This window comes from Camponotus floridanus, unplaced genomic scaffold, assembly GCF_003227725.1.
Source record: "Camponotus floridanus strain SB8 unplaced genomic scaffold, Cflo_v7.5 scaffold1, whole genome shotgun sequence".
Lineage (NCBI taxonomy): Eukaryota > Metazoa > Arthropoda > Insecta > Hymenoptera > Formicidae > Camponotus > Camponotus floridanus.
This window is the reverse complement of record NW_020229214.1, coordinates 9,491,153-9,514,327: the sequence shown is the minus strand read 5'-3', so window position 1 is coordinate 9,514,327 and position 23,175 is coordinate 9,491,153. Positions and strand designations below refer to the sequence as shown.

The 23,175-nt window shown below is 34.8% G+C and overlaps 2 protein-coding genes across 2 annotated transcripts in view; both read left to right on the top strand.

The window, feature by feature from the left end:
• Positions 1-19,781, top strand: part of LOC105249670 — a 115,963-nt gene extending 96,182 nt beyond the window's left edge. Inside the window, exons 14-31 of the mRNA XM_011255302.3 lie at positions 1,407-1,534; positions 7,523-7,726; positions 8,527-8,619; positions 9,053-9,295; positions 10,728-10,808; positions 11,202-11,351; positions 11,866-11,886; positions 12,037-12,316; positions 12,879-13,262; positions 13,457-13,618; positions 13,698-13,888; positions 14,082-14,315; positions 14,508-15,017; positions 15,194-15,376; positions 15,724-15,826; positions 15,931-16,065; positions 16,866-19,319; positions 19,713-19,781. Of these exons, the coding sequence (XP_011253604.2) occupies positions 1,407-1,534; positions 7,523-7,726; positions 8,527-8,619; positions 9,053-9,295; positions 10,728-10,808; positions 11,202-11,351; positions 11,866-11,886; positions 12,037-12,316; positions 12,879-13,262; positions 13,457-13,618; positions 13,698-13,888; positions 14,082-14,315; positions 14,508-15,017; positions 15,194-15,376; positions 15,724-15,826; positions 15,931-16,065; positions 16,866-16,978 (3,215 nt within the window). The 3' untranslated portion in view covers positions 16,979-19,319; positions 19,713-19,781. The remainder of the gene's footprint in view (positions 1-1,406; positions 1,535-7,522; positions 7,727-8,526; positions 8,620-9,052; positions 9,296-10,727; positions 10,809-11,201; positions 11,352-11,865; positions 11,887-12,036; positions 12,317-12,878; positions 13,263-13,456; positions 13,619-13,697; positions 13,889-14,081; positions 14,316-14,507; positions 15,018-15,193; positions 15,377-15,723; positions 15,827-15,930; positions 16,066-16,865; positions 19,320-19,712) is intronic.
• An 18-nt stretch (positions 19,782-19,799) lies between these two features.
• LOC105249669 (dihydrolipoyllysine-residue acetyltransferase component of pyruvate dehydrogenase complex, mitochondrial) lies at positions 19,800-22,982 on the top strand. Its single transcript, XM_020027063.2, has 11 exons — positions 19,800-19,926; positions 20,257-20,438; positions 20,526-20,707; positions 20,882-21,056; positions 21,155-21,324; positions 21,471-21,622; positions 21,703-21,842; positions 21,930-22,106; positions 22,226-22,410; positions 22,493-22,593; positions 22,670-22,982. Exons 1-11 carry the CDS (start codon positions 19,800-19,802, stop codon positions 22,843-22,845), a joined length of 1,767 nt encoding a protein of 588 aa, XP_019882622.1. The 3' UTR covers positions 22,846-22,982.
• Positions 22,983-23,175: the final 193 nt, after the last annotated feature.

Below are 23,175 nucleotides of genomic sequence, written 5' to 3'. Positions count from 1 at the left end.
ACACTCACGAGATTAAGCGGCGATTTAGCATCTGCTCTGAATCGCGAAATTGCCGAACTGTCTAAAAAGGATATAAATTTAGCTTGAGAATTTTAGCGAACGGTCGAGTTAATTATTCGAGGATCCCTTGTGCAGCATTGTTTCGGTAAAATGTATATACCATTCGCTGTCTAATGCATAACGCGAAATAATGGAAATCCCATGTACTTTCGATGCTCTATCCGACTACGCCAAGATAGGTATAATCGATATCAGCTTCGATAAAACATACAGACTGAGATTATGTAATATTACATGAATATCACGTAACATCTGCCCAAAAGCAAAAATTCGTAATTCTCCCTGTAGCATCCCCGTTTCTAAAACGCGAGATGGATATTTTAAATAAATTTGACTCGTATAATTTTAATTAAATTTTTTTTCTGGGAAATTTAATTTCTGGGAAAGCTAAATCCAAGAAATTGTAATATTTTGGCACCGATGGTACGACGTAATATTAAGAAAATTGTAAAAATAACTTTAGCGCGTGAGAGCACAGATGTGGAGGATAGCTCTTGGCAAATGCTATCCTCAAGAGGAAATGTCTCTCTCTTGCAACGTAAATGCCATGGTTCACCAAGAATTTTCTCGGTATGTCGTAGAATTCAATTGTACATGTACAATAGTTGTGCGCAATATTCTGCGTTAGACAAAAGTCTGTGCTTTTCCATTTTACAATGTGCAATGACTGCGGAATATTTTTGCAGGCATACGATTTAGAGCATTTCAGATCCATCGCCGTTTAATCTAGCCATGACTCGCCGGACTTTCCGAACAAAAATATATAATGATTGTTTCAAAACTCAATAATTCTTTGAAATCAAAAAATAACAAGTTAGCTTTAATTATTTTTTTTTTTGCATACAATCTCTCGTTTTTCCGGTGTAATTTTCAGCAAAAGTTAGCCTATAATTTTTATCTTTACAATCGCCAAAGAGTTAGAATGTTAATTCGAAAAGAAAATAAAGTTTCACAGTTTTGAAACTTGTGGCTGAAAATGCTCTATAATGTCTGCAAAATCTCGAATATATAACGAATATAATGAGAGAGGAAATTGTTCCGGCAGTTCTGACGCTTTGAAGCTCGAGTACAAACGACTATCATCGTGATTAAGGAGAAAGTCAATTTGCTCGTTCGTTATTACAATTTTTTCGCTCGAGTCCAAGCCCGCGAGCAGAGGGAAAGAAATTCTTAGAAATATCAACAATTCCTACAGTTCTGGCCGCGTATATCCTTTCGCTCGTTACGAAACTCTCAGAAATACGCGACTTCCTCCGAGCTTCGTTTCCTGCGAACGGCTTTCTCTGACGCAAGAAACATCGTATCTCGAGGAGGATCGTAACTTTAATCTTTCTTTCTATTCGCAGGCGAAAGAAAAATGATGAGCTCGATCGGCAGGGAAGTCGATCGAGGAGGTACAACGACGGCGACGAGTCAGAGACAAAATCAGCAGCAACGGATGCGCGCGGATTGCAACGAACTGCTGCATAAAAGGGTGAGCGAACATGAGTTGTCTTTATTTATTAACGCCTTGGCGCGAGGCCCATTTGCGATTCGATTGGCATGGCAGAAAGCATGGATGGATGGAGAGAGGAGATTCGCGCATTTCACATTCGCGGCATCGATCGTGCAACCATCGCGCGCGAGAATTATGATCGGTCACCGCAGACTGTAAATTTATAACCGGAGAGAATCGGTTTCGTAATAAAAGTATCGTACGTGTTTAGCGATAGCGCACTCGCGATTTAATTTTACAAGAAAATCCACGGCCTGCTTCTCGCAAGCAGATTTGCGCACTGAGAAAAATTTGATTGTACCAACAAGACGTGATAGAAGGCATTTTGCTTAAACCAAGAATTTCTAGTTATCATGATAAGACTCGATTTTTACAACTGAAACGTTTAATAGATTTTATTACAAGGATTTGGTTAATATTTTCTAGTTGGATCTATACAACTTTTTGTTATGTTAATTAAACAGGATAGAGTGATGCCATTTTTTTGTAAATTTGCTATTATTACCACGAAAATTTAGTAAATTTAACAGGAAAAAATTAATCATACTCATTTGATAATTCCTAAAATTTTAATTCGCCCATTTTCCAACAAACATATTGGTTGAATCTATCAGATTTCTAATTAATATAACCAGATTTTTTTCTCAGTGTAGTTATCATGATAAGACTTTTTATAACTAGAACGTTTAATAGATTTTACTCTAAGGATTTGATTAATATTTTCTAATTGATTAATATTTTCTATTTGATTAATATTTTCTAATTGAATCTATAAAACTTTTTGCTATATCAAGTAAATATAGACACAGTGATGCTATTTTTTTGTAAATTTAATATTATTATCAGGAAAATTTAGTAAATTTAACAGGAAAAAATTAATCATAAAAATACTCATTTGGTAATTCCTAAAATTCTGATTCGCCCATTTTTTAACAAACATATTGGTTGAATCTACCAGATTTCTAATTAATATAACCAGATTTTTTTCTGAGTGCGAACCTAGGCTGACGTTCTCGCGCGATATCTCTTCTTCCAACTCTCGTCTCTCGAAAAATACATTATGTATGCGTTATAATTAGTTTGCGCGATGCAAAAAACTCGTAAAAACCTCCTGATTTGTACAATATAATGCCAGAGTATGCATATTGTCGCGTTCCGAGGTCGAATTACTGGGATCGAACGGCGAATTCTCCCGCAGATTGTTGCACGATCGACCGTTTGTCGTTTTGCTGCTTTATCTATAATTGTCTCTTTTGTCCCTGTCACGCAACATACACACATGTCTGTTTTATTGACGCGGCGTAGCCTGCATATTATCATCGCAGCATGTAAATTCCATTAGCTCAATTAATTAAAATGTTGCCGAGAAAGAGAGAGATAAAGAGAGAGAGATGGAATATAACACTTTCATATTATACACACGAGCCGTACATACGTATTCGACGTCAATGTGATATCGATAATATCGGATCGCGTACAATAAATTCGCGAAACAAATTTCCATTCAAATGCTTTGACTCTTCAAAGCGGAAAATATTTCTGGCAAACTACGGTCGATGAGTATCTCATAATTTATGAATAAAATCGTTATTAAGTTGCGTCATATACATATATTCGAGCGTGAATGCATATGGTTCATGATTATCATTTCATTATTATGCGAAATAGATTACGATTGTGGGATAAATAAATACACAATTTGGAACCCAAGCGAAACTCTAACGAGGTTTTCTTCATTTATTCTCGCGATCGCACCTAAAATAGCGATGAATGTAATGGAGCTATGCAATTAAAGCCCCACGCGCGTGGATCTTTGACTTCTCGCAATCGCTTCTTTAGTATGCAACAAGTATAACGTCGAACGATCGTAAAATTCTAAGCACGGCTCGAGGAGTTTGCGCTACAAACAATCCTGTTAGACAGCATTCTTCGAAGACGATTTCATCGCGAATACTCAACTGTGATCAAGAGTCGGATTTTTCATTTCGCGGACGAAAATTTGGAGGAAAACTTGTTCGTTTTTTTAACACGAATTAAGAAGAATTTATCTGAAACGCGCGGTATACGAGGAGGCAAGAAAGTAGCGATTCAAGTGTCGTCGTCCTGGCGCCATTACGTACAATAGACAGCGAAGGGTGAAGGGCGGCAAGAGAGGACCAGGACGAAGAGGGAGTGAACGAGAGAGAGAGAGAGAGGGGGGGGGAGAGAGAGAGAGAAAGGGAGAGAGAGAAGAAGCGAAAAGAGGAATGGAGAGACGATGGAGAAAAAGAGAAACACAGGGTCCAGGGTCGATCCTGCATACGGTCAGCACCGGTCAGCAAGGGCACCATGCCAAGAAATTGCAAACGGACCTTAAGCTTCATACACACTGGATCTCTCTATTTATTTTAGACGGCGTAGCCTTCATTCTTTTATATATATTAATTAAACTTTTTATTTATCTCTTATTGCGCGCGTAAAAAAATAGCTTCGATGTTACAATAAGATATTCGTGAAATGTGTTAATTATCATGTGCAAGATGAAAAATTCAATGTGAAGCGAAACAAGCCGTTGTTGTCACGAACTGTTACATCTCAGCTCGATCTTCAGTTTTTAACAACAGCAGAAATAAATAGAACGAGCTGGAAGATTCAATTTATTCGCGTCTCGAGTTTCAAATCTTAATCTTTATCGACCAACCGCATTCTGGCGCTCGTATTACTCCTAAAAATACGACTTGTCTCTCGTAAAACGTTGTTTCTTCTCATCCACAATCCATCTTGGACCGCTGGTCGTCTTCGTAAACCAATACCCTGGCTCTTGCGAACCGCGTAATATTCCCGCAGGACGTATGATATTCATTACCGCATGAATCTGGATTCGCGGATCCTCGTCGTCGTCCTGGTGAAACGTCGATAGAGGAAAACGCCCGCGAATAAAAGCGTCGCAGCGAGCTGGAAAGACGCAGGGAGAGAAGAAGAAGAAGAGGCAGCGGCAGCAGCTCGGAACTTTTGTCGGCGAGCATACCGCGTGTGGTCGAGGGGCGGTCGGGGCCCTTCGGGGGGCAAAAGGTACAAAACATGAAGCCTCGGACGAACCCGGCAAGGCGGCGATGCACACACTATGCAGCCGGCCGGTCGGCGAAGCCGATCGGACCCGGGCACGACGCCAGTCTGTCCGAGTCCTCCTCGCGCTCCTCCGCGACGCTCGACCCGCGCCATCCCGCTCGTCTCTTCGACGCGATACGCGAGCTTGCGGTGGAAATTTCTTCATTTTCTACGCAAACTGGAGCATCCCCCCCCCCCGCATCCTCCTCTTCGCCCTCTTGGCTGTTGAGACCGACGCTGGGACTTCCACGGGATCAGGTAAAACGTTAGGTGGAATGGAACGGAATGGAATGAGAAGGCTTGAGACGCGAGACGACCGCTTGCTTGCGTGGGTGAGATGCGATGTCTAGTAGCCGATCCATATATTTACTTGAAATTGAAGAATTTAGATTAAAGGAAGAATTTAGATTAAAAGAATGAATATTTGCGCGGAGGAGACTTTGCGTGTTTTTAATATAAATATCTAAAGTCATGAAGTATCATATATGAATCTTTTTTATTAATCTTGCAGATTAATAAAATATTTTTCAACTTGTACGAATACTTTCGAAGTGAAACGAATTTTTCAACTTGGACGAATACTTTCGAGATGAAACAAATTTTTTTGCATCGACGTCATAAAGAGAGAAATATATCTGTTATTAACAAAGTTATATTTATATTTGATATCTTTTAATAGTTCTTAATTAAAAGTGTAAAAAATAAAAATCTATCGATATTAATACGAGATATGTATGTGTGATTCGGATGTATTAAAAATTTTAATTTTTATTTAAAAAATTTCTCTGAATAAAAGATTATTCTTCTAAGCAAGGGTGAGCGAGCCTTTCCTTCTTGATGCGATTGTCGTGCGGACATGTTGATGTATTTTAGTGCGAGGTGGAAACGGATTCCGGATTCGCTGAGCGATCGTTTTTCGCAAGGGAATGCTCCCGATCTCGCAGGAATCTTGCGAATACAGATCAAGATTGTACGATCTCGAGGATAGCGCAAAGATTGACGGAGATTCCGGCAGGAATGCGAGAAGCGGATGAGTTACTCTGTAGAATCTGTCTATTAAAATAAGGAAAGCGTATTTTCGTTTGTGCGAAGAAATATATCGATGCTTCGGATTGCTTCGAATTTCATTCGTGCACCGTTCGCCGAATGAAATCTGCCATTTCCTTTGCCGCAACATTACGTGCATCGAGCCTTAGCATGACCTGTATCTGTTCGCGTTTGTCTGTATTGGTAGGTCGGTGAGAATTTTTACGTCGTCTTCGGCTCGTCCTCTTGGTAAGAGAGTCTCGTATTAGAAAATTGGAAAGTAATAGAAAACTATGCGGCGTACGCCTCGTTTTTTTTCCAATTTTCTATGACTTTTAAAAATCGTTGCGACGCAAAAAAAGAATTGGCGCACGAGAAATATAATCAATTTCGTCAATTTGGCTCGAAGCTTTAAAACGGAATGTAAATATAGTCGTCGCAATCGTATTTTTGGAACATATTTTTCAACCGTTATTTTTGAACCAAATATTCAAAAATGTAAGAGAAGAAGAATTATTATAAAAATAGTTATCGTTTGATTTAGATTCTTATACAATACGACGATATCCATGGTGTAATTTTAAACTAAAAAAAAAATACTTTTATATAAGAAATATTCTTTCTTGTAGTTTAAATTAAATCTTCGGATTTTATCAATAATTGGCGAAATATTGTCGTGGAATATAAATAACATTGTTTAACGCAGATGAATATTCGGCTGAATGAGCAGTTATTTATAAATTGATAGCGTGTATATTTATTATTATTATTATTATTATTATTATTATTATTATTATTATTATTTAATCATTATTATATCTCATATAATACTCAAATGATAAAAAACTGCTTCGATATCAATTATTGTTTCAACAATGTTTATATATAGCGTTCCATTTTACATCTCATCAAGGCTTTCAGCCGTATTATACGAGGTCGAGTATATTCTCTCGCTTCTCCTCTTAGACTACCGCAAATCCAACCGTAGGAGCAATTAAAATGTAGCGATTTTGGAATACGCGGAGTAATGAATGCAAAATTCAGACAAATAGATCGATTAAATGGCAATCTTTATCCTGCGTTCTCAGCGAGCTGTTCTTCGCAGTGAAAAATTATTTAGAGACTCTCATAGACATAACTGAGATAAAACCGCCAGCAGAAATTTCAATATAGAGTATCTAATTCGGGCTCATCGCGGATTCACTATTTTCTGCATTTATGTGGAATTTGTTGCACGCAAAAGCTAATTTCCATAGTTTTATCAGTTTCGGTTCGCGAAACCGGATGGTCGAATATATGTGTATCTCGTGTAACGCTCGTAATTTTTAATTTCTCTCTGTACTCCATTCTCGGGCAATACAATTTAGTAGATATTGTATCATAAATTGTCATAATAACATTGATTTCCGACAGGTAGAAAATATATATCAATGGTAAAATAGAGAGATATATTGTGCATATTCTGAAAGATCTCATTGAATCGAATAATTTAGAATTTAGAACATTAGTTTTAACCGTATAACATCTTATTGCTGTGAGTTTGTATTGATGCGGCTATTGTGGTGTTAATATATATTAATTTGCGCTGTTGATAATAACATTTTCTCCTCCATCATGCCAATCAAATCTGCATGTTCATATATTCCGCGAATAATAATCGCGATCAGAGTAATCTCCCAGTCGTTTCTCTTTGGAATTTTTTTTCTTTTTAGTTAATTAATTAACGCGTCCGGCGAAGTTCCTCGAGAAATTCTCAGTCACGATATCAATGTAACGCAATTCCCTGTGTAACAGTTTGATTACCTGCGCGATTGTTTGCGCGTGTGGCTAACAGACAATTGCATGCCTCGACAGAGCAACGCCAACAGTTCCCTGAGAACGGACGTCGGCGGCAGGCAGGTGACACAGGCCGGTGCGTCCGGGTTGGTGCGCGTCTCCGCCGGTGAGCTTCTCGGCAGGACCCACGAGGAGCTGGTGCTGCTGCTGATCCAGTTGCGACGTCAGAACGCGACGGTCCTCAAGGCGATGGAGACGTGTCACATGGAAATCGAGGCGCAGGTCCGAAGAGAGAGCTTTATACGCGCAATCTCGCACGAAATTTTCACAGTAATTAGATGATCCATCCGGACGATGACAATGGTGAATCGTGGGGCCCGTTTAACCCGTCCGAGGACAGTGAGGATACGTCGGTTTCTCGAGCTCGAAAAACGCTGCTATTTAAATCACCGCTTTAATATTAAAGAGAAAGCTGATGATTCGCTTTGCGACAGACGACCGTGCAGTTTGACGAGATCTTTCAGGATGTGTTTGGATTAAATTGATACAAATTGGGAATTCACGTAACACAATGAGTGATCCCGTATGAGCGATCGATGTTATTTCTTTTATCGTCGACGTAATGTTCGCGCATGAATAACGAGGTTTAAACGAGGTTTACGTTTGAGAGATTAAATTCAAAAGGGATTAAATTTGATTACATTTTATTTGTGATTATTGAATAAAAAAGTGCGACACATTTGTTTCTATATTTGAATTGAGAAATTGCAAGTTTTTTTTTTACAACATAAAGAATACGATCGTTTGTGTAGTATCAGACGACCAGGCATTTAGTACGAGATGTGGAACGTAAATAAATACACGTTGTAATCCCGTAACGTGCGAGATTCGAGGAGAAAGTCGAGTCGAACTTGGGGTCGCCTTTCTACGCAACTATGTGTCCGTTGCATTATTATTTGGCTTGCAATGAATGTCACGGAGCGACTAGTCGCTTGGCAAAAACTTATGCGTTAATTAGCACGTGAGGAATGAAGAAGCTTTTAATCTAGTGTGATAAACGTTTCGTTTTGTTTGCATCGCAGGCTAGACTGGCGGAACTCGACACACCGAGACGATTGGAGAATCTTCAAAAACTCGAGGAACTCAAGAGACACCTAATGGATCTCGAAAAGCAGGTGAGATATGTTTATCACGTGAAATATGTACTTTGTATTTCTGGAAACTATTCATGGAATTCTTCACGATATAGATACGGAATAAAAGGCTCGACAATTTAAAGAGAAGATGCCGATAACTCGTTTTTCGAAAATTTAAGAAAATTATGTTAAGGAGTCAGATTAAAAAAAAAAATTAATTATATATTTCTGCTGTCAAATCTAATCCTTCAGATTGAATTTTTTGTCAATAATTATTACTTTATAATATTTGTTAATTCGGTTTCATATTTGATTAATATTATTTGTCTATAATTATTAATGCATTAAATCGATTTCTTATATATGTATTAATTATTAATACATTATATTTATTAATACATGTATAAGAATTCGATTAAAAAGATATAAAAGGAATACGTTAACTGTGTTTGATTTTTTTAAAACTTTTTAGTACGAGAAGAGCAAGCCTCTCGTGAATCTTGTGGATAATATGGTGAAATTGGGCTCTCTATATAATCGTAACACTGCCAACGGGATCAGCAATGTTTCTGGTTCTCGTCATGATCTCATGCACGAAAATACGAGGGATCATCGCGATCGTCTGGAATTTAATCAGAGAGTACAAGAGCAACGATTGTTGGCCGAGGAACGCAGAGATTGGGACAGATTGAGTCCCGATCATGGACAGTTACAGGTGTGTGATTAGTTAAGTTTAATTAAAACATGTTAGATGGATTTTTTATGTTACCTTGTGAGTTTAATTTACTCGAATTTATGCTACTGGAAAAATTATTGCTTATTTGAAGTTAAACAATTCTTATTTTTTGAATATTAAATATTAAATATTTTCTTTAAAAGTGTCGCGAATATTAAATATTTTCTTTAAAAGTGTCGTGAAAATATGCAATTTTATAATGAAAGAGTAAAAAAAATATTTTTAATTAATATTAGTTACCTTTTAAACTTTACACACCAGTTATTATTTATGAAATATGTTTGACATTTAACATGTAGTTGTTTAATATTTCATGTGTTCCACTTTCTATTTCATATTTTCTGTTATATTCTTGTCGCAAAGTGTGCTAAAAACCGCACTTATTATTAGCGTAACACGCATCGCGTTAGACATCTTCTTGACCAAAAGACAATTCTTTATCTCTCGCGTGTTATAAACTAACAATAAGTATATCCATAATGGACAGAAAAACTGATTGGAAGAAAAGCATACGTGCAAAAATTAAGAACCGACTTTCGCAGATAGAATCTCGTGAGACACGGAACTCGGACGACACCTTACGACTTCTCGTAAATTCTACGAAAAGCTCACTTTACCGCGGGATATATTCTCTAGGCGAATCTCGAGTCTCTACGGACAGTGTCCACTTATTGTTAGTATCTTACGTCTCGTTTCCTTCTATTACGTTGAAAGAGAATTTTTCCCCGAGAATTTTTGATATCTGCACGTGACTAAACTTGGACGAATAATAAAAAAAAATTTTATTAACATTTTTTATATAATACAACAAATTGCATATTTCTGTTGAATTTACTATTTAATTTTAATGTAATATAATTGCATATTTTCTTGCATTGTCTTTCTAGCAATTATTTTTTATGTCTCTTCAAAGATAAATTAGCTAAAGTTATAGATAAGTTAAAATTAAAGATTGTCAAAAAATATAAAATATTTGCAGATGCATTTATTTAAGGAAACAATATCTAAAAATTTTTTATATATTTTTTGACAATCGTTAATATAATTAATTAGCTTTGAAGAGATATAAAATAATCATTCAAAAATACAAGAAAATGTGTTATTTTAATCAATTAAAATTATTTTACTGATAAGGATATTGCTGCCGAATATAAGATTAAAATATCAGGTTTAGTGAAATGATCAAAAGGCAGAAAATATATTCCATACACGAAAGAGCCTCATTCATAGGCAAAGATAGAGACAAATACCGAGAGAACAGAAGTACGCGTTGTTCTAGGACTAGCAATGGCGGATCTCTCTTTTTCCGAGATTCGTTCCGATTGAAACGCTATACCTACGCCTACTTGTTCCTTGAACAACGAAACTTGAAGGCTTTGCTAGTTCATTTAGTACCCTTCCTATGTTGCAGGCCAAAGTGCAGCAGCTCTACAAACTCGATCGATTGCTTCAAGAGGAATCTGGTACGCTGCATAGTCTCCAACAAGACAAGGTTGATATTAACATCTACATTACAATAATGACCGGGACTTTAAAACTGCTTGAAAAATGTCAAGAATACTGTAGAACAATACAATTGATAAAGCTATTATGTCTAATTAATATAAAAATTCTGAGCTTTTTTCTCTTAAAAAAATTTATTCTGCGGCAGTCTTGAAGACAATTCTGTATCTCGAGTACTTTAAATTCAAAAAAAATTCCAATTATATTATCGTTTATCTGAATTATTGCATCTATAATTTAGAAGAATCGATGTATCATTATTCGCCTGAAATTGAAACGAATCATATGTTTTAGACGTAATGATAAACTGAAAGATGACATGAATTGTCCTAATATCGAAACATAGAAATCATATTAGATACATGACTGATTTAATACACAGGAAATACTCGAGAAGGCTTTGGGCGGATTGCGGCACAAACTGCAAGGTAGCAGGAGCAATTTGGCTGAAGCCGAACGATACCGGAAGCAGCAACTTCTGTTGGAGCGCGAATTGAGCAGAGTGAGGGTGTTGCTAGCTCACAATTCAAAGGTAAACAATTTTAGAAACATATCCGTTAACTACGCGTTTTTTTTCGTTCTTTCACATTTGAGCTACATGCGAATTCGTTTTTAAAAAAACGATATAAAATTAATTGGCGGAAAACAAAAATAAATTTGCATCAATTCAAATTTCATAATGCGGTTAATCGCTGCTTTTCATTTTTTTATTTTTTTCGACATTATAAACGTAATTAAAAGCGCATATATGAAAGCGTGCTTTATTATTATTATTGTTTTGCTGATAACAATTTTTTTTAAAAAGAGAGAGAATTAATCTCGTTTTTATGAAAATTAAATAAAATAAATTATATTTATAATAAATAAATCTCTCTCTCTTTTTTTTTTCTTTTTCAAGCTTTTTGATCTATTTTTTAATTTGTCTTTTAACCGTTTGCAATATAAATTTGCAGTCGCGAAGATAATGCATAGTGATATATTTACATAAAGAGAATCGATTGCATAATTATATTATTCCAATTAAATATTCAATTCATTGTTTCCAGGTAAAACCGATATTCTTCCAGGTAATTTGCATTATTTATAACACATTATTTATTTTCAGTTCCGCCGTTCGCTGTTTATTTGCCATTCTCGTCATGCAATGCGATTGCCTCGTTTATAATCACGCATTTTTATTCTGATAGCCTTGATAACGAATTTTACATGGTTTGCAGAAACTTGAGGAGACGGTAGCCGAAAATGCGAGGTTGGAGCAAGATTTAGTAGTACTGAGGCAAAAAGTGCAAGCGTCCAGAAGATATGCCGGTAATATCGCGAGAGACACTTCGAGCACGACCGCACCGCTGGAAGCGGAATTACGACGAATGCAGCAACTTGTCGGCGATCTGCAAAGACAAAGAAAGGAATTGAGCATTCAAGTTCGCCAACTGACAGAGAAATCTCACAGTTTGGTACAGCAAATTCGCCCGCAGCCTCTACATGGTGAATTTAAATGTAAATTAATACACGTTATCCTTAAAATTGTCAATACTTAAAAGCTATAAAATTTAATTATAATTAATCGTAAATTATCCTAATTAACAAATGTATATATAATATTTCAAAAAATGTATATGTACAGGGTATCCGGTAATAATCACCCATCGTGCTGAGAGAGCGAGTTAAACCGAGTCAAAAATAGTCTTTGGCGATTTTCACAATAATTAATTATATATTAATTTAAAAGAATCAGCCACACGATTTGCGTGCTTTTACTCGCGCGGATTAAATTAATATCTAATTAATTATTAACATTGAAAATCGCAAAATGGTGGAAAACTTTTTTTTACTCGATTTAACCCGCTCTATCTGCACACGATGGGTGAGGCGATTGTCGCACATATATATTATCTTTAATTTAGAAAACATTTGATATATTTTTCATTAACTTTTTAAATTTTATTAGGATATGCATTTTCCCAAAAATGTTTTTTTGTTAATTTAATAATATGATTAATTTAATAATATGTTTTTTTGTTAAATTAATAATATGATTAAAATGCATATTTTCTCTCAGCTTCTCAGATACATCATCCCAAGAAGCGTACACAAAATTCTTGGCTAGAGACCGACTTAGATTCCGGAATAACTTTGGATCACGGTTTAGACTCGCCATCAAGTCCATCTTTATCCATCTCACCTCCGAATAAGCAAAATGATAATTCTCAGCGATATGGGTCTCCCACGCAATACAAGGATTTATCTCCTTTAAATCGTCCGCAAAATCAACAATCTTTTGCACAATCCTCCCAAAATCATATATCGGCGCTTTCTCCGCAATTGCGTGAGCAGATTCAACAACATCAATTAAAGCAACAATTATTAAAAGATCAAATGCAGGGCAAAGGTAGCGCGATTCAAGTGGCACCTTTGTACGTTAATACAGATTCTAGAATAACAGGTAATATTCGTTAAGCGATATATAAATTTATGATATATTAATTGAAATAATATCTTAGCTATATCAAATATAAAATTATATGTTAAAATATATACATGCTTATAAATAATGTAAAAAAATGATTAGAATTACATAAGATAATTTTATTATAATATTAATAATTAATATTTATTTATTAATTTATCGCTTTTAAGGCGATTACGTTGCCGATACGAATAAGCATAACGGAAACATATTGAATGGCACGTCAAATTCTGCTCCGGAATATATCCCACCGCCGCCGCCGCCGCCACCTTTGAGCGAAGAGACATTATTGAACGATAATTATAAACAAAATGAAGACAACAAATTCGCCGGTAAGCCGTCTGTTTCGTCGCAGAAACCCTCAAACTTGTCACGGATCAAAATTTCATTCGCTCTGTTTCACGTTGGCAGGATTAATTCACAATCGCGAGAAGCAAGAGATCAAAACGGTGCGTATAGTAAAACGTGAATCGGAAAGGCGTCAAAGGGATCGTGGCGATAGAACCGGCAATATTGGGATTCCTCTGACAAACGGCCTTCAAGCACCAGGCGGCGCAAAGAGATTGTGCGACGATGATTTGGGAGGCTCCCAAAAATTCGAAGTAAGTCATTAATATAAACGAAAATAATATATTTCATTTATATAACTTATCTAACATATATCTTACTTTATCTTTATTTATACAATTTACGAATTAGAGTAATTGGAGCAATTAAATCTAATAAAAATATAAAAGAAAAAGAAACATTTTTTATTTGCCACGAGTATGCTAACGTAAGACTTTAAATATTTAGAAAGCTCAACTGGGCAAAGTAGTCGAAGAATCTCCATCGATTATTCACGCGCAAAGCACGGTTCAACTGTCTGAACTAGATGATGTTCAGTTCCAACGAAGCATGTCTTTGCCGCGCGGTTTCGGCGGACAAAAGCAGCACTCTGGGATACACTACGGGCCAGTGGTACCTCCACCACGCAGCGATAGCATGCACGCTCTCAAAAGTATGATGGCGCGACGACATAAAATTAGGGTAAGCTCCAAGCAGCAATTCAGATGCTTGAAAGATAACGCGATAGATGCAATTCCAGATCATCCTTTAGAGCTAAATTTTACTTCTCCACGTTTGATATTTGTTTTTTACGGATATGATTTTATTTCATCTCGCCTCCATTTTTGTTAATCCTGTTTAGTATTTTACATTTTTTTTTACGTTCAATCGCAGTTTGAAAATCACGACGGCAGTTCCGATAGCACTTTATCACCGTACACGGACAGCCCTACGTCCAGCTCTTATGTGCCGATGAGTTCACCCAACTATTCTACCGCATCGTCCTATAGCTCAAGTCAGAATCAAAATTATTCGCCGCAAGCGGCGATGGTCACCGCACAGTCTCATTATCACAACCATCCGTTCGGACCACTGTACAGGCAATATGACAAAACTGCGACTTTCGCGGATACCGTGAGCTCCGAATTAACATCGTCGACTAACATTGGCGTTCACGATGCGCGACCGGTTGTTGTCGCACCGACGGCGAATGCAAAGCAATCCGAATCGCCACAATTGTCACCGATATTCAAAAGCGAGGCTGCCAAACAAATTATTAAAGAAATGACGGAGAAAAAAGTGGAAGGACCGAGACGAAGACAAATACCGCGGGAGAAGAGACGGCACTATACTGTGTCTAGTAGTAAACCGGTGCTCGACTTGGAAGATACTTTCTCGAAGATGGTACTTTTTGTTTCATTCAGTTTCCATTCTTTCTTTCTCTTTCTCTCTCATTTCCCTATCTTTGTCTACCTGTATTTCGTTCTGTCATTTGTTCTCCACTTATTCATATTGTTATATCATACTCGCAGATTTGAAAACTGTGAACTTGTCTAACGAGATTTTTTGATAATTTTCAGGGCATGGGAAGAGCTAGAGATGATTTGGACATGGAAAGAGCGCTCAGACCCAGAATAAACGCTCCTGATGTGGTGCGATCAACGCTAAGTCACAAAGAGTTGAAGTATAATGAGAGTACCATAGATCAGCTATTAGGCACGCCCAACAAAATTGTTATTCCCGAGCGATATATTCCCGAACAGGTAATATTAATTTCTTTGAACTTGTGCACATATAAAAGATTATATTGTTAAAAATTTCTAATATTTATACTATATTTGTAATTACTATATTTACTAAAACTTGTTAATTTCTTTTAATTCAATACATACACATTAAAAATAAAAATTATTTGAGTCACATTTTATTTCTAATACAATTAGAAAAAAATAGACAATTAGAAAAATTGTAAAAGTATTGATGGAAATTTATAATTTTTCTTTGACATATATATAAATTAAATAAATTTAATTTTTCAGACATATTATTAATATATTACTATGTATTATTATATAATATTATATATTATTAATCTCTCTCTCTCTTTCAGACGCCGGAACTAACAGCGGAAGAACAGGAGCAGCGCTTAAAAAAGGCGGAAGCGATCAGAAAAATGCTTTCGGAAACGACCGTGACTGCACCGGAAGGAGGTGGTACGTAATATCTTTTTCTTACGATTATCTCTTTTTTAACATTGAAAATTTAACATTGAATCTTAATAAAACATATCTTTTTAATCTATTTCTATCAATTTCAGACGATGACTCTAACATAGAAAAATCAGATACATTGAAACGAAAAGTGGTGGAAGAAAAACGACAGAGGGAACATATTCTTCAACTTAATCAGATATTGGCGAAGCAAGTGATGGAGAAAAGTAAAATGGTAGCAGGTACGTTAATAATATATATTACATAATTTGATTTTTGCATGATTTTCGTATAATCGTTTATACGTAGAGCTATGGCAGCATGTTCATTTCATTTAGCTTTCAAGGAATAAAAGAGAATTTTTTTTATTTTTCAAGATCAACGCGATTGCCAAGTTTCCACGTTCTTTTATATCACGAATACAATAACTTTTTTTCTATTGTTTACAAAAATCATTTTTTTGAATATTGTTTATCAATTGGACGAATCAATTGAATCAATGTTTATTCAATGATTCGAGTAATTTACTTTATATTTTTTTCACAGACGCGGGCGCGCATGTTTTACTTGAGTTATGCTATATTTTGCGATATTTTAATAGCTTTTGTTCACACAACGAATATATAGTTTTGTCTTAGAGTGTTGTTTGGATTGTTTTGTGCTTGTGTATAGGTAACCAGGCACACTGACTGACATGCTTACTACATCCTCCTCTATAGGACACGCACGACATATTATCATTTTCAGGTTTGTTTATCACATTTTTCATTTTTGTTCATCTTTTTTCTTCTATTTTTTTGTCCTATCAAGCTATACAAATTAATCACAATTTGACATTTCTACAAATATACGTTTATTAGGCTGAAATTGGTATATTGCACAAATTTAAATAATTTATAGGAATAATAAAATGGTAAGAATAAAAATAGATAAAATAGCAAAATGTAACTTCACTTTTAATAAAGCTTTTAATAAAGCTTTAGTACTAATGAAATTTGCAGTACTAATTTTTTTAATTAATCCATCGCATCTTATTCATCAGTGAATGCTCTGGCAACGCTTCCTCTGAAAACTGAATCGAGCTTAGATGATGAAGATCTCTCGCCAGTGACTCCTTTACCACTTTACCAGCAAAGGGAAAACTATTACTCGTAAGCATCATTCCAAGAGCACAAGTAACACTACTGCCAACACAAAGAAGAAAGAGGAAAAAAAAGAAACATAAAGGAATCCCTTTCCAAGAATTTAATTCAGAAGCGTGCAAAACAGGAAATAATTATACAGCAAAAAGTGCTTTTTATTTGCAATTTGAGTGCAATTGTACATAATCAACGACTAAATAAAACGATAATAATAGCTATCATGTTTATTAATAAGGATTCGTAATAAAACAATTATACACGTATGAAGAAATGTTAATTAATTTAAAAGCAGACTGCGTGATCGAAAAAATTGTCGGTTATCAGACTGAATATCTCTCATAATTCTCTTAAACGCTAAATTTATCAGCGTTGCGATTTATTATCATTTTTTATCAATGACATTCAACATTAAATAAGCGTCACTTGTCGGATGAAAATAAAATTTTGTCCGCGTGACGAATTACCGGATAATTAATGTCCGGCTTTGGGAAACCTTTTATCGCGTCTCTTCGCAATCGAAAGTTCTTTTTCGAAAGTTTTCAAATCGATACGTATTTATAAGTATACAAGACTATTCTCGATTGAGAGAGAATCTGATTTGGATATCGTTATTCGTATATCTCGTTTTAAGTATGTACAATCATTTTCACAAACTTTTATATCGACACAAGCGAGCAAACTGCGACGAAATTGCGTACTATCACCAAAGCCTGAACGAAGTTAGTATCTTTAGATTTATAATGACACGCGATAGAGGCTCTTTATTTTAGCAAGGACGAATTTGAAAAAAAAAAGAACGAGTAACTATTAAAATGTCAAAAACGCTAAAATATCGAGCCTCTCCTAGATTTTATTCGCCGAGCTCGATGACAACGGCGCCCATCGCGAAAATTACCATGTAATTAGATTGTGTAATTAGATTATAAGGAATGCATGATATACATACGCTTTTAAAGCGCCCGTTATATATATACATATATATATATACACGATTTTTCACGGGTCATTGTAGCATGGCATATTAATGTTCAGAGCAGTCGTAACAGTCATAACGAGTGCCAAATTCCTCTTATAATGGCGAGCAACAACGAGCGATTGAACAATCGTCAATTAAAAAATCGTATCTATCGGAATCGATATGAGCGAAATATTGCAAGGATATCGATACGAAATGCGTTTGCTATAAAAATAAAATTCGCGACAAAAAAAATGATCGTTTGACGCACTTATATAATACTTTATCATCGTCATTAATTTTATCAATATACCATTCTCCTTAATTCGTATTTCATCGACGTTTCCAATCGAACTTGATCCCTTGGGCCTACATCTCATGGATTATCTCGTGGATTAACAAATGCAATTTTGGGACCCAAAGTTCGAAATATTTCAAAATATAAATATATAAAATGAAAGAGATTTTTCAAGAGCATTTTCTCAACTAATCTAAATTTCGAATTAATTATTAAACTGTCGAGAAGACATAAAAAAAAGTAGAAATTTATACATTTTGAAAATATATCCTTTCGAATATATATATATTTTTTTTTTCTTATTGTTAGAGAAAGAAATTATTTTTCAATCGTTGAGCGCGCGTGCGATAAAAAATTCGATACGAAATCAGTGACTGGGAAAAGACGGGGAAATCAATGCTGCGTAATTATATAGAAATAATAGAGACTGATTGAGACTGACCGAATGATCCACGGGATCTTGTCCGATGCTGCGGGGATGATTCTCGATTCTCCTCTATCGCCCTTCGACGCATCCTACGATTTGGCACGCGCGAATCGAAGACACTTAGCACAAGTTTTTATATAACGATAATCCAAGCGCGCGTTACACTAATGTCGTTGTATAGCACATACTTGCAACGTTGACGCGCATCTATTGTACATAATCGTGCACAATGTAACGCGATGCACTCCCAATAAAACTGAAAAAATACACTCTCCCTTTTGAAAACGCGACGCGCTTCGCCAAAGTTCACCATCGACTTTGAAAATTGCAGGTTGGTGACGATTATCGAATAACGACACTATCGATAATTGTCGCCATCTTGCGATACCGATGCAATCAAGTTGCGCGCGCATTTTGATTTCAAAAGGTTTCGTACCCCGTAAAGTCCTTCAAACGATACGTTATATCGCGTAGGACACTCAAGTATATTCATAAGCGATTGATACTATTGAGAAAGCGCTATGCGAAAATTAATCACGAGAGAAAAAACTGTTATTGTTATAATGATGAAATAAAAATAATACTGCAAAAGCGACGAAGCCATTTTTAATCCTTCGCGATCAAATAATTTCGATTAATTGAATTCAAAATTTAATAAAACATCTTTTCAAAACGTAAGTAAAAGTTAATGAGTATTTAATTAATAGTTTAGGTCAGTTGTACGATTTTGTTATCAGTAAAGATAACAGAAATTTCGCTCAAAAATGATGTTAATTTTAATCATTTCTATTTTTGTTTACTCCCTTTACTCGCCACCAAAATAATTATTATTGTCTTTCCGTGAATTATATTTTTCATTATTTTATTGCAAGTTTACAAACTTATATATTATTTGTTATAAACATGTTTCTTCTTGTAAAAGAAATAATATATTTAATGACATAAAAAAATACTGCAAAATATGAATAAATTTCCGGAATACATATATTTTGTGATTTTAAATAACAAAAAGTTTTATTAAAAAAACATGTTCTTTAATAAATATATATGTATCTATGCATATGAAGAGAGATCAAAGAGGTCAAAGAGGTTGGAAGTCATAGTTTGCTCGTAAAGATAGATCAGGCGACTAAGCACGAGACACGACGTGGAAAATGGCGCATATAATAAGATCCAAGCTTATGCTCTTGTCATTGAAATATACCAGTTGTGTCGCACCGCGTATTTTAGTACCCTTAAAACATCAGCGATTATGTTTTCACACCACCAGGATTCTCGACGGTATGACATTTATTCAGAAATAACAACTTTTTTCCTGTAATATCAATTTCGATTTGGAGGTTATCTCTTAAAAGATATAAATTTGATTGAAAGAATCTGTGAGAAATAAAAAGTTATCTCGTTCACAATGTAAATACAAAAAAGGAAGAATACAAAAAAAGATACATTTGTGATACAATAAATTAATAAAATAAATTTTTTGTAATGCTTGTTTCAAATAATTACATATTTTTGATTATGCAATCAAGATTTAATTTATATACATATCGTTAAAGATATCTGTTTCTATATTTTTACACTAATATATTGACAAGAGATATTTTCTTTCAGTGAAGGGAAAAGAATTATTAATGCCTTCCTTATCACCTACTATGGAAACTGGTACTATAGTAAAGTGGTTTAAAAAGGAAGGCGATAGTATTAATCCTGGCGATGCTATTGCGGATATTCAGACTGACAAAGCTATTGTCACAATGGAATTTGACGACGAAGGTGTATTAGCCAAAATAATTGTAAGTCGAACCATTAAATATAGTAATAAGTAAATCATGTTGAAAGAAATTGTATATAAAAAAAATTATTTGAAATGTATTATTTAGGTACCTGAAGGAACAAAGGATATCAAAGTAGGAACTCTAATTGCTCTCACTGTTGAAGCTGATGAAGATTGGAAGTCAGTGGAAGTGCCGGATAAGTCAGTGGAGCCAGCTCCAAAAATAGCAGCAGCTTCTGTTGAAAAAAGTCCAGCTGTTACAAAAGTTGAAGCACCACCACCTGGCCAGTATGATCCATTAACGAGCGCATTAATTATAAATTTCTTTAAAAAATAATGTTAAAGTATTAATGCTTATATTTTTAGTTAAGTAATCATGCTTATATATTTTTATGTGCTTGAAGGTCTTGCTCAAAGTTATAGCATCAAATTGCTATTGAATTATTCATCTGTTATTTTCAGGCAAAACATTCCTATGCCTGCCCTCTCACCGACCATGACAACAGGTACAATTATAAAATGGCTAAAGCAAGAAGGTGATGAGATACAACCGGGTGATGCATTAGCAGATATACAGACAGATAAAGCTGTTATGACTTTTGAATTAGAGGAAGAAGGTGTACTTGCAAAAATTCTTGTATGTATTAAACTTTTTTACATTATATGATATATAATTTTACATAGAATATGTTTACATTATTTGTTCTTTACACTATGTTTATTGCTATTTATTAGGTTCCAGAAGGATCTGAGGTACAAATAGGACAATTGATAGCTGTTACAGTTGAGAAAGGAATGGATTGGAAACAGGCTGTTATCCCAACATCGACAAAACCAGGCGCAGCTGTAGCACCAAGTTCTGCTCAACCAACTGCACCAATCGATGCAAAACCATCAAGTGGACAGTATGTATATTGTGTTTTCTTCATTATTTTATGTAAATCAATAATAAATCAGTTTTATTTATTCTTCTCTATCATTTTCAAATTTACAAACATAAAAAACTTTTATTTTGATGTATATTATAATCATCTTAATATATATTATATAGAGTATATGGTTTGGCGGTGAAAAGATTGTTAGAAGAATATAGTTTGAATTCTGATTCAATCAAAGGTACTGGACGTACAAATCGTTTATTGAAAAGCGATGTCCTTGAATATATTCAGGCGCATAGTATTCAAAAAGTTGCACCTAAATCCGGTAAATGTGACGCCACATTCTTAAATACTATCTTTTTTTGGAGTAGTTTTACTTTTATTTTATAAATATTTGTTTTGCAGTACCAGCTCCAAAGACTGATGAAGCACGTTCTCCTAGTCCAGCAAAAACGCCCGTTCCATCTGGTCAGCCGTCTCCGTACAAAGATATCGAAATATCCAACATTCGCGCCGTTATAGCCAAACGACTTAGCGAGGCAAAAGTATAATATTACGAACATTTGTAAACTCAACTCAATTATTTCATATTTAATTTAATTAAAGGAACTTTTTAAACTCTTTTCTTCCAGAGAACTATACCACATTCTTACGCTGTTATGGATATAACTATTGATAAATTGGTCGAGCTCCGTGGAAAACTAAAAACAGAGGATATAAATGTATCAGTTAATGACTTTATTACTAAGGCTGTCGCTCATGCGCTTGTCGAATGTCCCGATATAAATACATTGTATAAAAATGATCAAGTTAGTACGATTATTTCATTTAATACTGTAATATAATTGTGTAAAGATATATAATTTAATTGTCATATATAATTGTAATATATAATTTAATTGTAATATAAATAATCGATTCTTGTCAGATTATTCGAGTTCCAAAGGTAGATGTATGTGTAGCGGTCGCAACACCAACAGGACTTATTACACCAATAGTATTCGACACTGCCACTAAGAATTTAGCAGATATCTCTAAAAACATTCGAGAATTAGCCGAAAAAGCGAGAAAGGGACAGCTTAAACCGCATGAATTTCAAGGAGGAACATTCACGTAAGTCTCAACTAAAAATACATTTAAAAAATCGTAAAAAATACAGCAGTTTTTGTATTAATATACAAATTTTATTATGCAGAATTTCAAACTTGGGAATGTTTGGTATCAAGGAATTTTCAGCAATTATAAATCCTCCGCAAACTGCTATTCTTGCAGTAGGCTCGGGACGTGAAGAGCTGGGTAATTTTATTAAAAATATTTCGTGTACAGCATTTTTTTCTCTTATAACTAATAATATTTTTGTAACATCTTGCAGATTCTTCATTAACAAAGTTAACAAAAATGGCAGTACAACTATCTTATGATAGACGGGCGATTGACGAGGATCAAGCAGCTAATTTTCTAGCTGTTGTGAGAGCAATGTTGGAAGATCCAGCTTTTCTAGTAGCTGGTAAGACACAGGCATTGAGGTATAAACGTGATGCATATTAATTATTTTTAATAAAACAATCGAAAGTGTTTATTGCAAAAACAGCTTCTCTTGTTTGTAATGAGAGAATTAAATATAATTGTTTTTTATGTAACATTGTTAATGCGCTTTTTAAAAAATAGGGATTTTAATAAAAGGAAGAAGCTCAATATTAATTTGTATTAGTGCATAATGTATATAATTGTTGGCTGTTTTTGAAATAAACAAAAGAATTAGTCAACAACAGTTATTCTTTTCGGATATATTGTTAAATATAAAAAGCTCAATTTATACGAAAATGTATTTCAAATAATTTTATTTATTGCTGTTATCAAACTTTGTGAAATATCAAG